Source organism: Poecile atricapillus, chromosome 4, assembly GCF_030490865.1.
Source record: "Poecile atricapillus isolate bPoeAtr1 chromosome 4, bPoeAtr1.hap1, whole genome shotgun sequence".
Lineage (NCBI taxonomy): Eukaryota > Metazoa > Chordata > Aves > Passeriformes > Paridae > Poecile > Poecile atricapillus.
The window spans coordinates 9,913,283-9,928,212 of NC_081252.1; the positions used below are offsets into that span (position 1 = coordinate 9,913,283).

Consider the following 14,930-nt stretch of genomic DNA (forward strand, 5'->3'; position numbering starts at 1 on the left):
CAAGAAAGGCAGAGCTGATCCCACTGGCAGAGATTTAATTTAACCTTTAAAGATAAAACGAGAGTAAACATTGATCCTTATTAAGATGTCACATTGCTCGGTGATGCTGGTTTGAAACGAAAACAGGTAGCAGAGTTTTTTGGTATTGATTGGATGAAATCCTTTTATGAGGAGTGGAGCACAAAGTATCTGGGTAATCTCATGGTTTCACATCTCATAAATAAAAACCGTGTGGGTATGTGTCCTTACTGTGGGACTGAAGCAGGGACTGGGCAGGAAAGCTGTTTATTAAAGGAAGCTGTTCTGAAAGACAATCTCCAAGCTCAGTTACTGGAACAATCCTTGTCTTACTGCAAGCTGTGATGTGGTTTTCCTGGCAAATGACGTGATTTGACCACTTCTGGTTTGACTTAGGGAGCCAATGCCCTGGTGACATACACCATTATCAGTGGTGCAGATGATAGCTTCCACATCGACCCCGAGTCGGGGGAGCTGATAGCCACCAAGCGCCTGGACCGCGAGCGCCGCTCCAAGTACTCCCTGCTGGTCCGCGCCGACGACGGCCTGCAGTCCTCGGACATGAGAATAAACATCACCGTCAGCGACGTCAATGACCACATCCCCAAGTTCTCCAAGCCAGTGTACTCCTTTGACATCCCAGAAGATGCCACTCCAGGTAAATAGGACTTGGAAATACGACCACTGGCCTCTCAAGTGGTTGTTTTCTTCGTTTAAGGCTGGTTTCATATGCAGGAGTGTTGCTTCAAAGGGGGGCTGTAAACTAAAAAGTACTTAGATCAAAAAAAGTATTCAAATACCGTGCTCTACTACATGTCTCCAGGTAAGAAATGAATATTGCTTCCAAGATTTTATACAGATTGCTCTTACAAAAGCAGTATCTGCCAGTAGCATCTTAGAAGCTTATTCCAAAACATGAATAAACCAAGGAGATGCAAATTACAAGGTGATAGCTTTCAAGCTTTCATTAGGATTTTCATAAGCATGGGAGTCTCAGTTTGGGATAACTAAGGTTACCCCCATGGCTCAAACTTTTGCACTCTGCCCCACAGTCCCTCTCCCAAAATTTGGTGGTGTTTTGCATTAAAGGATTACAGTGCAATCAGCTGTGCCTCGGGACTCTGATCTGGAAGTAATTGAGATGTCTGTATAACACAGAGTGCTTTGGTTGCTGATCCTCAGCCATGCTCTTTTCTCTCAGAGCCTTGAGTCTCAGTCTGTTTCCACAGGAATAACCCTGGAAAAGGCAAGCCTAATTCCTTCCACATTAAAATGAGACTTCTCTCGTTAATCGTTTATAGGGTGTACATTGGTGCTTTATACCCAGCTTAGCAGTGATGGATGCTGAAGGAACAAATTGGCTGATTTTGTGTTAAATTACTGCATCTTCTCCTGCTCTGCTCTCCAGCAGTGCAGGAGCAGCTGGCAGGCTCACCCAGAGGGGAAGGACCATGGGGTTTCCCCTTCAGGGTTCCACTTTCTATCCCAGAGAGTAATCCCTGTTCCCCTTGCAGTTAAAGAAATGTTTGAGATAATTAAATGGGTGTGAAAGATACCAGCATATCCAACTGGATTAAAGGGGGTTACAGCACTCTTCTTTGTTCTGATGATACAAGCAGTTTTCATTATCACAGTGCTTGCAAGTAGTCAACTGTGCTGCACGTAGTTCATCTGGTTCCAGGGAAAGGAAATTTAATGATTTATTTTCTTGGAATTGAGCTGATCTTAATTATAATTAATGTTCAAAATACTAAAAAGTGACACTTGATTTCCAAACTCTAGTCAGATAGGTCAGTCATGCGAGGGCAGCTATGCAGAAATGAAAACACTGGCACAAATTCACAGGGCGTTGAATTTCAGAAAGCAGCAGAGAACAGACCCCTATAAGGTTTCCAGTTTTCTAACCGCAGTTACCCTGCAAAGGCACTGCTTCAAAAAGCAGAGCTGGGCTGTGCGGTTTGTACTCACATATCGGTTTCTGCATTTGGAAAGAAATATCCAGAACTTGTGATTGTCTGCGGCAGAGGGAGGGTCGTCTGAGTCATAGGAAGACAATACCTAGCAGGAGAAAAGGTGCTTTTGCCCCTGCTGATACCTAATCTGCATGAAGATAAAAAACATTCTTGACCCTTTCTTACGGTGTTTGAGTAAAAGCAAGAATATGATGTCCCTTTAAGCTTTGAAAAACCTTTTGCAATAGTTGCTCAGACAGCCTGGGGGCTCTTGGGTTTCTCGGGGAGGGCATCTCTCATCTGTGGATGTGCTTGGTGCTGCGCTGGCTGTGGGCAGCTCCCTGTTGCGAGTGCCTGACGGTGCCCTGCCGTTGTGCCACGCAGGTTCCTTGGTGGCTGCCATTCTGGCCACCGACGACGACTCGGGCGTCAATGGGGAGGTCACGTACACCATAAGCGAGGATGATGAGGAGGGAATCTTCTTCCTGAATCCCGTCACCGGGGTCTTCAACCTGACGCGGGGCCTGGACTACGAAGCACAGCAGTATTACATCCTCACCGTCCGTGCTGAGGACGGGGGAGGCCAGGCCACGGCCATCAGGGTGTACTTCAACATCCTGGACGTCAACGACAACCCGCCCCTCTTCGGCATGGCCTCCTACAGCACTTCCGTGATGGAGAACCTGCCCCCGGGATCCCCCATCCTCAACTTCAGCGTCACCGATGCCGATGATGGTAGGAGCTCCCTGACATCCCCTGATCATAAATCTGTGTTTCGCCTTCACAACCTATTAGAGGACTTAAAAAAAGGGGAAATTAGGGCTACCCGGCAATTGCTGCTCTCAAATGCTTAAGTTCACGTTTAATTTAGACCTAAGTCTGCCGAGGTTTTTTTTTCTGAAAGTTTATTAAAAGTTCTAAAGAGGGTTGTGGTAATATCAGATGTTACCTGCAGTCATCTTAAATGTACTATAAGTTTTAAGTCTGTCGTGAAGACAGTTGTCATCTTCAAGGTGTTGATAGTGGACGTTAAAATGCGTATTGAAAGAGATCTTAGGAAAATTTCCCATTGAAATAAGCTTTAATTTTGGGATTATTTATGGCATCTAGAGGGTGTTAATGTGTTGAGTGTAAAAGATACAATTTTTATAGCTTGCTTAACCATTTTGCCACACAGCTTGTGCCTGAGCAAGAATAATTATAGAATATGACCATGAAATACATAAACAGCATTCCATCACATACCGCATTTTCTGTTGTCCACAGACATTACCCGGTGTGACTAAATGCAAAGCTCTTCATAACACCCACAGTGACTTTGCAGGTGAAGGTTATTTTTGTGACATGTTTAGCAACCTTGCCTCCTCTCAACCTGACAGGGGCTCAGTGGAGCCCGTGGAAGTGTCTCACACTCAGATGTGCTTCAAGGACAAAGCACAATGCTTCGAGGAATCCCCGTTTGTCCACCTAAATTGACTGAACCTATCAGGATCGCTCAGCAAAGCAGTTTTTCCTCAGGAAATGCTGAGTTGCTGGACTCCAGCATTTTTGTGGGGAGATAAATTTTGCACTGATGGATGGAATTTTCCATGGTAAAAATTGTGTGACTGGTTTTGAGATCAAACTGAGGAAGGGAGAAGAGATTCCACGAGATAAGCCAACAAGTCAGAAGTCATAACTTTGTGATACTGGCTGTTTTGTATGAATCTCTCTTTCACCACACTTGTTAAGGCTTTTATTTTATGTATACTAAATATAAGTTTGAGGAGGAGCTTGTGCTTGTATCATGCATACCTGGGGAGGGGATTGCTCTTCCAGACTTGCAGATAAATGGGTTTGTGTCTATCTCCTCTTCTATTTCTTATTTTCCTGTCAGGACTACAGCACTTGGTTTCAAACCTTTTTGGAAGTTAATTTCACTTCACCATTATGAGTCTGTTTTCCTTTTCTCTTGCACCTCATACATTAATTTCCATCTGTGCGCAGGATGGGAACTCTATCATAGCACTGACATATCAACTCACATTCATCACACACTCAGTTATCAAGGAGGCAAATGAGTATTTGAGGAGCAATGCAATGAGAAGTCAGATATCTTGCCTTTTATATTTTCTGGCACACTTGCTTTTCTAGCAGGCTGGATTTAAAATTAATAGGGCAGAAATATCATTCCAAGAGCATGCCAGGTTGAGTTCTCCCATAGGACTGTAACTTAAGCAAATGTTATGATCTATTGTTGTTTCTGTTTCAAGCCCAAACTTGTTATCTTGCGTCATTTTATATTTATCTAGAGCACAGAAATAGCTGGTGCTAGTATTATACTCTTCTCCATGTGCTCCCAGATAATGCACTCAATACAATTTCGTTGATTATTTATGTTACATGATCCTATAGTTTGAAAGAGCTCTGAAAAAGACATTGTTTTATAATGAGGTATGGCTGTTGTTTTAGGATAAACACTGATAAAAGAAAGAAACATGGTGATAGTGAAGCTGCTCCAATTTTAATTTTTCTTGTTCAGCACACCCCTTGGGAAACAGCAGCTGTTTATCTCAGCTTGGACGGTTTCATATACAGGCCCATAGCAAATATCAGCTACAGCTCTTGGATATTTAATAATATAGCAATATAATAATATATACTAAAGACTTAAACACATTCATTTTGAAATTCAGATTTTATTTTTCCAACAAAGAATTAACAGGAAAAATCTGAGAGGAAAACACGTGCATGTTTGTCAGTTTGTTAAAATTTTAGTTAGGTATTCCTCCAGGCAAAGCTGGTGTTATTTCCCAGTTAAACTCTGCAGGTATTTATAGAATGGCAGGGGGAAAGAAGTTTCATTTTTTGTTTAATTTTTTTTTTTTAGGCTTATTAGTAAATAAATAAAAATAGAAACAAAACCCTTTAGAAGAGTGTTATCATGAAATTGGTGACTCCATGTCTGTCTTTTCAGTGTTTTATCAGATGAACCCTCCAATTAAATAAACCTAAGGTTCAGCAAAGAGGATGTCTCTACATTCTCCTTAAGAAAAGCCCAGCTCCAAATCTTGGAAGCGGGGGGATGGACGAGCTGCACAATGCCAGCTTGGCATGCTGTGTTTGAAAAAGAGAATGGTTCATTATTTGCCCTTCCTGGCTCCACTGATATTTAGGCAACTCTTCTGTTTCATAGTTTAATTTATATAAGATTTAGCAGCATGAAAACCTATGAGAATACAGGAAAAAGAATGAAAGGTTCATGGAAGTGAGATAAGGAATAACAAGCTAATTTTTCTTAGGAATAAACACCACAGAAAACACTGGGGAGAAGCAGGGTTGGGAGGGAGGGTGGGAGGAACAGAGTATTTTTTGAAGTAATTTTCCTTTGCAGGACCCAAATCCTACCCATCTCTAAAAATCTTGAATTTACAGAAAGTACTTTACTGAAATCAAGTCTTTCATCCATATAATTAGTCATTTGAAAATACGACTGAACAAAAAGCAGAGTAGCATTAAACTTTCACTGTCCTTCACTTGATCAAAGTAATGGAGAAACACTAATATCTGGTAGATAAATGTATTAATTTCTCTAATTCAGATATTTTGTCTTTCATGTTTGGTTCTATTCATTTTATAATTTAAATCCTACAGGAGGAAAAAGAGAGAGGGAAAGATGCCAATTACAGTAGCCACTGGGGGGAAAGACACATTGGACAAGATTCCTCAAGTCTGAGCATAATAAACAGCAGAGATTAATAACTCTAATGCAAGGATAATTTTATTATCAAAGCAATTCACTCGGAGAGAAAAGAGCTTCTGAGTAAAAATGACAAAGTGCACAGCAGTCAGTGAAGTGGGCAGCTTTCTTTGCATGAACAAGCTAGTTTGAGGGGTAAAGTAGTAGCTAATGGTTGGTTAATTTACTAACCCTAAGCACATTCTTGATTATGCAAAACAATTTTTGAAGTTAACAGATTTTGAAAGGACAATTTTTGAAATTAATTAAAACAGGAGTAAGATAGAGGGAGGAGATAAAACTTTTTTCACATTTGGAAGTTCCCAATAATTAGTTGTTTAGAGTGAACTGTGGAATCGAAGCAGTAACACACATTGTTTCCTGCGAGGAATATTTAAGGATATTTCACAGCCCTGTCCAGGTTCAGGATGCATTTCCCTTAGCAGAATGATAAATCTCTCCCCTGACCATAATTGCTAGTTATGTTTTGATCATGAGATGAGTGAGGGCTGTTCATCTGATATTTTGGAATACCATGCCATATATGGGAAGCATACCTTTCCCCAGTATTCACTCTTGGCTTGCTGCAGCTAGGCTTGGGAGTTTCTGCTTGTGGCTTTTTCTAATTGAGTGGAAAAATTCAAGAAATAATTACATTAATAATAATGTTGCTTAGTTGAACTGGGAAGAACAGAGGAAACCAGATGTTCAATGAGCAGCAGAGCTACTGAGTCTTGGTTTCTGATGGAAAACCCTTCAAACCCTTTTCCCTAGCCCTTGTAGGTGGCGAAAAATTACTTTTGGTGCCACGGTGCAGCTCCCGCTGAATGAAAAGCCGAGATGAACCCTGCCAGTCGTTCCCTCTGTGGCCTCTCCAATTAACATTCTCCCTCTCTCTTTCATGAATATTATCTTCTCAGAAAATAATAATTTCAAAGGCTTCTGTTCCACTGTGAAACTTGGCCGAAATTAGCAGATGGATTCAAAAATGGTGGTGAGGAGGCTGAACACTCAACGTGATTATACAATCCTCATTTCTGTAGGAAAATTAAGAAAAATTTCCTGTGGAAATGAGGCCAGAAATACTGCTACTTAGGTCAGTGGGATGAAGTCACATTTATCTACCTTTCTTCTTCCTCCCCACCCAGGCCCCAACTCTCAGCTGTCCTTCAGCATCGCGTCCGGGGACAGCGCGGGGCAGTTCGGCATCGACAACAGCGGGGTGCTGAGCATCCGGCAGCCCCTGGATCGGGAAAGCCAGTCCTTCTACAGCCTGGTGGTGCAAGTCCACGACATGGCCCCAGTCCCAGCCTCCAGGTACACCAGCACAGCCCAAGTTTCCATCATTCTGCTGGACGTGAACGACAGCCCCCCGAGCTTTATCTCCCCGAGGCTGACCTACGTGCCGGAGAACACGCCCATAGACACGGTGGTGTTCAAAGCCCAGGCGACTGATCCCGACAGCGGTCCCAACAGCTACATCGAGTACAGCCTGCTCCGGCCTCTGGGAAACAAGTTCAGCATCGGAACCATTGATGGGGAAGTGAGGCTCACCGGGGAGCTCGACAGAGAAGCCGTGGCCAACTACACCTTGACTGTGGTAGCCACAGACAAGGGCCAGCCGTCCCTCTCTTCGTCGGCGGATGTGGTGGTCATTGTCCTGGACATTAATGACAACAACCCGCTCTTTGCCCAAAAACTTTACCAAGTGGAGGTGGCGGAAAATACTTTGACAGGGACGGATTTAGTCCAGGTGTTGGCTGCTGATGGAGATGAAGGGACAAACGGGCAGGTCCGCTACGCCATCGTGAGCGGGGATGCCAGCAGTGAGTTTCGGATCGATTCTGTGACGGGGGTGATAACTGTGGCCAAGCCTTTGGATAGAGAGAAGAAGCCCTCCTACACACTGACTGTTCAGTCATCTGACCGTGGGAGCAGCCCCAGGACCGACACCACGACAGTCAGTATTGTTCTGAAGGACGTTAATGATTTCATTCCCACCTTTGAGCTTTCACCCTACTCTGTGAACGTCCCCGAGAATTTGGAGACACTGCCAAAAGTTATTCTTCAGGTGGGTACATTCAGCAATAAATATGTGCCTCTGACAATCAGTAGCGTGCCTACGTGGTATTAAGGCACAGTGTCCTTCCTCCAAAATTAAAAAGGGGCAAAACAGTGGAAAAGTTGCCTCTTGGCTTTAACTGAATTTGCAGTCTTTGTTGTCCTGTTTTCCTTTTTGTTTGTATGGGTGAGGTTTTTTTTTACCAAAAGGTAATATTATGCTTTGGAGTTCTGTTTGTATTTTCCCTACCTATCCTCACACCTCACACCTCCACTGGGACTTCAGGTGTCTGCTCTATCCTCTCATCTCATTCTCAACTTCCATGCAACAAATCTCTCAATCTGGTTGTTGCCTGCATGGGATGAGGCTGTATGCCAAATATTGAGAGAGAACTAAATGGATTCTGACAGCAGGACATGCAGTGCTTGTTCTCATACAGAGCTTAGCCTATACCGGGTTGTTTGTGGTGTTCACTGAGCCCCAACACAGTCTTACTGTATTTACACTTGAATAAAATAAATAATCAACTACTTAGTATTTTCAAACTACGCTTTTTAAATCCACCACCACCGTGTTAAGTATTCATTTTTCAATTACAGCTAATTTATACCTGCGGCATTTGCATTAGTTCAACCCGTTAATTTGGATTGTTATCACAGAGAATGCCTCCTCCAACCCGATGTAATTTTACAGTCCTTGATATGTGTTCTGCTTGCATTGCTTGTGTAGGTTGTAGCAAGGGATGACGACCAAGGGCTGAACAGCAAGCTGACCTATGTGCTGGTGGCTGGCAATGAGGAGGGAGCCTTCACCCTCTCGGGCAGCGGAGAGCTGCGCCTGGTGCGGAGCCTGGACCGGGAGGCCAAGGAGCAGTACCTGCTGCTGGTCACAGCTGCTGATGCAGGTGAGGCAGCCAGAACATCTCCTCTGCTGTGGTCGTGAGGAGAATGTCACATTTGGGACAGAAAATAAATGTTTTGGTGGTGGTCCCAAATGTTAGTGGATGGAGATTGGGTAGCCATGCTGAACAGAGATCTCTGCGGGGAGAGCTGGGCTTACCTGATGTCAAAGGGAATTTGGTTTCTGGAAATCAGGATTTTATTCCTATATCCAGTTGTCTGCTGTTGGTAGTACTCACTACAGATTTAGGTAGGTAGAATTTTTGCCCTGCGGTAATAAGTGGCCCTACCTAAGTCATAAGAATTTCATGTGTGACTACAAAGAAACAGTTTAAATGGCAATAAAACCCTTTATAATGTCATCACAAATGTGCAGAGGTTGCATCAGTGGCCAGAAAACAGCTATGGACTCCCCAGTTAATCTTACTGAAATCTTAGCCCTGAAAGGAAATAAGAGTTTGCATTTCAATATTTTAATATTCTGCTTTGCTCAGCATCCAGTCATATGCTTGTTCCACAATACCAAATGTATTCCAAGTTCTTTCATTTAAAACAGGACATGAAGTCTTGTTATGAAGATTAATTGCACTTTCACTTGAGGTGTCCAAGCCCAAAATTTTGGTTTCAGATTTTGGTGTGAGTATTATTAACAGAGACATCCTGCATCATACTTTGGACTGATCTTCGGTCTCCCATGGTTTGATGGATTTAATTTACTGCAGAACTTGTTCCTGCTTTCTAGCAGTAAAAATAGAACTAAAGCCGACTTGTTGACAAGTGAATACAGTTTTGTTTTCTGCCATGCTGTGTGCAGTGTCTTGTGCCAGTGACAACAGCTATGGCTTATATTTTCCTATTGCAGCAGTGCTCAGGTATTCCACAGTCTGAGCACAGCCGAAGCTGGAAAACACAATTTTAAGGCTTGAGGTATCATTTGTCTTGTGCTTTGTCTGGAGATGGCTGTGTGCTTTATGGTTTTTACACTGTAAAAAACAAAATCTGTTACTCTGTAGCCTCAAACTGCTCACTTGTGGCTTGGACTCGCTTGGGCTTGAGCATCCTTACGCTCCATCAGAAGCTGAGGCCGGATTTGTCTTGTTGTCTCCTTGGTCTCTCAGTCCAAGCTGGCAGAAGTCAGTGAGGGCTGTACAGAACAAAACACCCAAAGACTGAACTGATAAAAACAGTGTCATGCAGCCAAAAATTATTGTCTTTCTTGTAAGAGGGAGGGGAGCAGAACTCAGCTGTACCCCACACCTAGCGCTGTGTGTAAGTCAAGAATTTGATCAGAGAACAGGCTTTACCTGGATTCCAGTTCATGAGAAAACCCACAAAATCCAGGAGATTTAATCAACAGTTTAATGCAGCAGTCCAAAATGAAAATATTTACTTGTGTTGGGAGATCTCTGAGTTTCAGGTAATCCAGGGAGACGTTAATACATGAAGTGTGCATGGGACCTTTGCCACAAGTGGCTGACAAGAACAGCAGCATGTTTTATGAGTTCCTGTGTTTAAAAATGTAGATATCGCACTGATTAAACACTGTTTGAAACTTCCTTTTAAAATTTGCTATGTTCTTGTAAATCCAACTCACAAGTTCCCATGCCCTCTTGCCAGTGTTAAAATGCACTAGCAAGTGTGTTCAGAAGCAGCTGTTCAGGAGTAACTTTAAGCTAAATGCAACTGCTCTACTGTGCTTCCCTTTACAACCTGACTAATCCACAGCTGGTGTGATTTGGGATAGTTTTCAACCAGGCTGGTGAACAACAGCATTGGCTATCGTCTTCTGGTTGCACTGAAGACTTGTTCTGAATTCATGCCAGCAAAGAATACATTGAAAACTATGCTAGTCATGATTTATCTAAAACATCACAGGAAGGAAGAAGTTTTCAGTAGAAGTCAGTGGCAAAAATTGCAGGTGGGATGGGAACCATAGGCACAGTAGATATCCAGGTGGTACCACACTGGCTGCTGCTAGTCAGTGCTTGCTTCATTAAATGATCTATGTCCTGCCATACTAGCAAAAAAAGATGGGAATGACACAATCTTGAAATGGATCATAAAAGCGTTTGGAGTATTTATGTCCTTGAGCAGCTGCTAAATGTTTATAAAACAAACTCTCACAGGCATGTCCAACTCTTTGCCTAACATAACCATTTCTTTTGAGTCTCTTAGTTTGTGTTTGTTTGGTAACTCTTAGTAAGAAGGGTTTTGTATTTGGACCATTCATCCAGAAATATGCACGCAAGACAGGTAAGGAAGCTGTGTCTGACAAAGTGTTGAAAAAAGCAGACTTGTCTGAAATTGTCCACATCCATGTTACATTTGAAAATGCATCAAGGAAAAGGTATTATCCTTTGCACTTTAAGGTTGGCATTTATTAGCTGTAATAAACAGTCCTTCAAGTAGTCTTTTGCAGCCCAAAGAACAGTCTTGCCATATATGGTGCATCTGATTTAAGGTTTGTTGTTTTTTTTTTACAGATAAAAATCATGGTACACATCCAGATGCAGTTAACTCTGGAAAAGTCCATCAAGAGCAAAATTCTGTCTGTCCAGCCCTCTTCCCATTTTTCTTAGGGTCTGCATCTCCATTTTTATGGGCTGCACTGACTGGTTTAAAACATTCAGAGATGATATCCTGCTCCTATAGAAGACTATGCCAAATCTTCCTGTTCTTTCCAGGAAGCAGACACCATACATACTTAGAAGCTCCATTAGACATAAGAACTAATGGATTCCCAACTTAGTTTTGGCTGTCTTCCTGGTCTCCTTATCCATTATCAAGGATTTCTTGCTTTTCTTACATTTATTTTGACTTCATCAAGTTGTGACCGGATTCTTGCTCCATTACCTTAGCCTGTGTAAGGGAAGTTGCTGGAAGAAAGATCACTTGTAATTTTTCATTATTTGCATCTCCAGGTGTCCATCCAATGCACCTTTATAGATTTACAGCATGTTTTGGCAGCAGGTACACTGACTACAGCAGCAAGGGAAGGATTAGGACGTGGTAAAGTGTGGAGCCAGCAGGGTTGCATAGGATACAGTGCCTGTGCCCTGAGGGATCTGTGCACTCTTTCACTGCACACAGGAGTGCTGTTCCAGAGACCAGATCTTAGTCCTGGGCATAGGAGAAGCCTTGTGAGTTAGGAAGAGCTGAGCTGCTCATAAGCACTGGGGACAGGTCAGGTGAGGGACCACTGGTGTGACCACGTGTGCCAGCAATGGAAATCCGGGCGGTTGTTGAAGAAATGCTTTCCCAAGCAAGAGCTCCCCTCAGGCCCAGAGAAGTCAGTCATGATATATGCACTGTCCTGGCCCTGGCCCAACTATTCCTTGGCCTTGGCTGCTAATCCTCCGCCCGGTCCTCAGGGTGGATCATGGGTCGGTGGAGAGTCTTCCCTCCGTGCTGGGGGAGGGAAAAGACAGACAAAACTACTTCTGGCGCTTGGCTCAGTGATTTGTGTCCATGCAGCCTGCCTCATGCCCAGTTTCCACAAGGCAGGCTGCACAAAGGGTTTTGATTCCTACCTTGGTTTATCATCACTCTTCCCTCACTTTTGCACTTCCACCGTGCTCTCGCTGTGGCTGGGTCCTGCGTTCTGGGCCGCCGCTCTAGGCAGCGGGGATTTATGAGGACACACAAAGCATCCATCACTGGGAACATTCAGCATCTTCCAGAGCTGTACACCTGTGGCTTTGGTTAGAGAAATAAAACATAATTCAACCCCCAAGCTTAGCCATCCCAATTTAGAGACCCTCTTGCAGCGCAAGCTGTGAGACCAGAGGGCATGAATTATAAATCCAGAGACAGGCAAAGTGATGGACTGTGGAATAACAGGATAGTGTTTAGATTGCAGATGCTGCCCCAGAATGTCTGCTAACATAAACGCCAAGAAACCTACACACAACTATTTGAATGTGTCTTCACGGGTCTGCTTCTACCACATAAATCTGTTCTGCTTTCCTGTACCTTTCTTCATGGCAAAATGGTTGGGAAAAGAGACTTTCTACATTTTGTTTTCACCCCATCTGGTGGGGATGCAGCACTAGGTAAACATTCAACTCTGGCAGCATGACAAGAGCTGGTGCAGCTGCTTTTATCATCCATGTCTTTAACTCTTTGAGCAGTTTTCTGGACAAATGTTAGCATTCCAACAGTCCTCCTCCTTTTATTTATTGATTGCAGGGATGTGGAGTAGCACATCTGGAAACCTGCTCACTGCCCAGGACTACTGTTTAAATAAACTGCAGCCACCATCTCTTGATTGGGTTGGTCAGAATGGCACATTGCCACAATAAAGCCAAAATCAAATTGTGATGTTTCTAATTAGAAGCTGTGTTCCTGTGTTTTGGGGTTTTTAAAATTTAATTTTCTTAAATAATCTATTTACTGATTTAGATAAATAGTCCTGAAAGCAATGAATGAGTGAACTGGTTATTATATTTAGTTAGCTGTTCTCTGTATACATCCCTGGCCTGGATGAAAAACAACCATACGTTTTTTCTTTAGAAAATGTTGTTCCCCAACTTTTGCATTCTTTCCTTCAAGAATGTAGGAGGGCAACCAAGCAGAGAGGTTATATCCTTCTCAGGAACTCTCTTCTGAGATAGGCTTTTGGTTCCCTTCAATCCTAAAACCAAATGAAAGATGACAGTGCAGTTGTGTTGGCTTTATAACACATTTCAAGATATTTCCTAACAACAAAAGGACAGCTGTATTTTCTAGTAATGTTGAGAAAGTCTTAAGACTCAGCACTGTGTGAGATTTAAGTGGCTAGGCTTAAAGACATTTGTACTCATCCTGTTTCCCTAGCAGACACTGTATTTCCATCTAACGTGGAGTCTGCAGTGTGAAATGATGTTGCCTGAAAAAAACTAATATTATTTTTAGAACAAATTTAGATATCTTTAAATTTTTGTGCTGTCAAAAAGAACAAGCTACTCACTTTTTTCAGCTAGAGATGTCCTGCTTGCACAGGTTTTCTGTGAAATGTCTAAATACACCCATTGCTGAGGCTTTGGTGAGCTAAATGAAGCTGATGTCTGCTCACCTTGGTGCTTAGCAGTTGACAGAAGGATTGCTCTCTTCTGTAGTCTTGTTTTATGGCACTGCTCTTTCAAAATGAATACTGGGTTCTGTCCCAGCTGGGTTCAAAATGGGTTTCAAAATGGATACTGGGTCCTGTCCAGCTCCATTTCTTTCCTTGTATTCATGGAAGCGCTTCCTTGTGTAAATGCTGTCTGCTCTAGACTAGTTTTAGCGGTTTTCTAATCCACTGGCTTTATTATTTTTGCTCTTTTATTACTGGTACTGAAACTATTGATGCAGTAGTTCTGCATGATTTTTTAATTTGTTTCTAAGTGGCACCTGGGGAGAACTGAGATGGTGACACTCATCAATGAGTTCACAGTGTTCATATTGTCTTACCATCCTGTAAAATCAGGAGACAAGAGAATTTGAGAGCAGCATTTTGTGGCTGTGGGAATCTAATAGCAGAGTCTCGCCCTCACAGAACCTAGAAGCTGTTAGCACTTTGACATTTTTCCCTAGAAGACAAAGGCTCCAGAAGCTATTTAGGAAGAGCGTTCGTGGCAGTCAGTCCGATGTCCCCTGGGGAGTTACTGTCAAGGAAGAGAGCGTGTCAGTGTCTATAGGATGTGACGTGCTTCCTTCCCAAAGGAGATGAGGGCTTCAGGCCATCCCTCAGAGAACTGCCCCACGAGATTCACAGTACAGCCCCTGAATGCCATTTGAGGCATTTAGTCCCCTTTTTGGACTTAAAGTTTCATTATTAGATCACTATTTTCTAAATAGTCCATGAGAGTCTGTGGGCTAAATCCAGGCATCTAAGTTCCTCTGGGGTGGGGTACAGGGGAAGCTTATATTCAGGTTGGCAAAGGGCTCAGGCTGGCTGGCTCAAGCTGAAGTATCTGTGAAAACAATGAAAGATTTTCACTCAGATTAAAATAATGAGTAACACTTCGTTTTCAAACCAGCTCAAACTAGTTTTGGGGGAAAAAAACAGGTATATCTCTTAAAAAAGAAAAAATCAGGTTCATTGATTTAAACTGAAAGCAAGCTGGAATATAATGCTTAATATTTAAAAATTTTCAAGTTAGAAAGAATTATGTGATTTTCAGTTTTTGAGCTGTTACACTTCCTCCTTCACCTCTTCATTCATCCATCTTGCTCTGATTAGTTTGGGACTTCTACATCAAAATTAATTTTAAATTGTTCTTCTGCTTACATCACTAACCTGTGAAATTCTATTTCATATC

General features: G+C 42.7%; 1 protein-coding gene across 1 annotated transcript in view; it reads left to right on the forward strand.

Annotated features, from left to right (window-relative positions):
* Positions 1 to 14,930, forward strand: part of FAT4 (FAT atypical cadherin 4) — a 123,419-nt gene that overhangs the window by 64,954 nt on the left and 43,535 nt on the right. The window contains exons 3-6 of the mRNA XM_058838096.1: positions 415 to 676; positions 2,355 to 2,705; positions 6,837 to 7,759; positions 8,480 to 8,654. Of these exons, the coding sequence (XP_058694079.1) occupies positions 415 to 676; positions 2,355 to 2,705; positions 6,837 to 7,759; positions 8,480 to 8,654 (1,711 nt within the window). The remainder of the gene's footprint in view (positions 1 to 414; positions 677 to 2,354; positions 2,706 to 6,836; positions 7,760 to 8,479; positions 8,655 to 14,930) is intronic.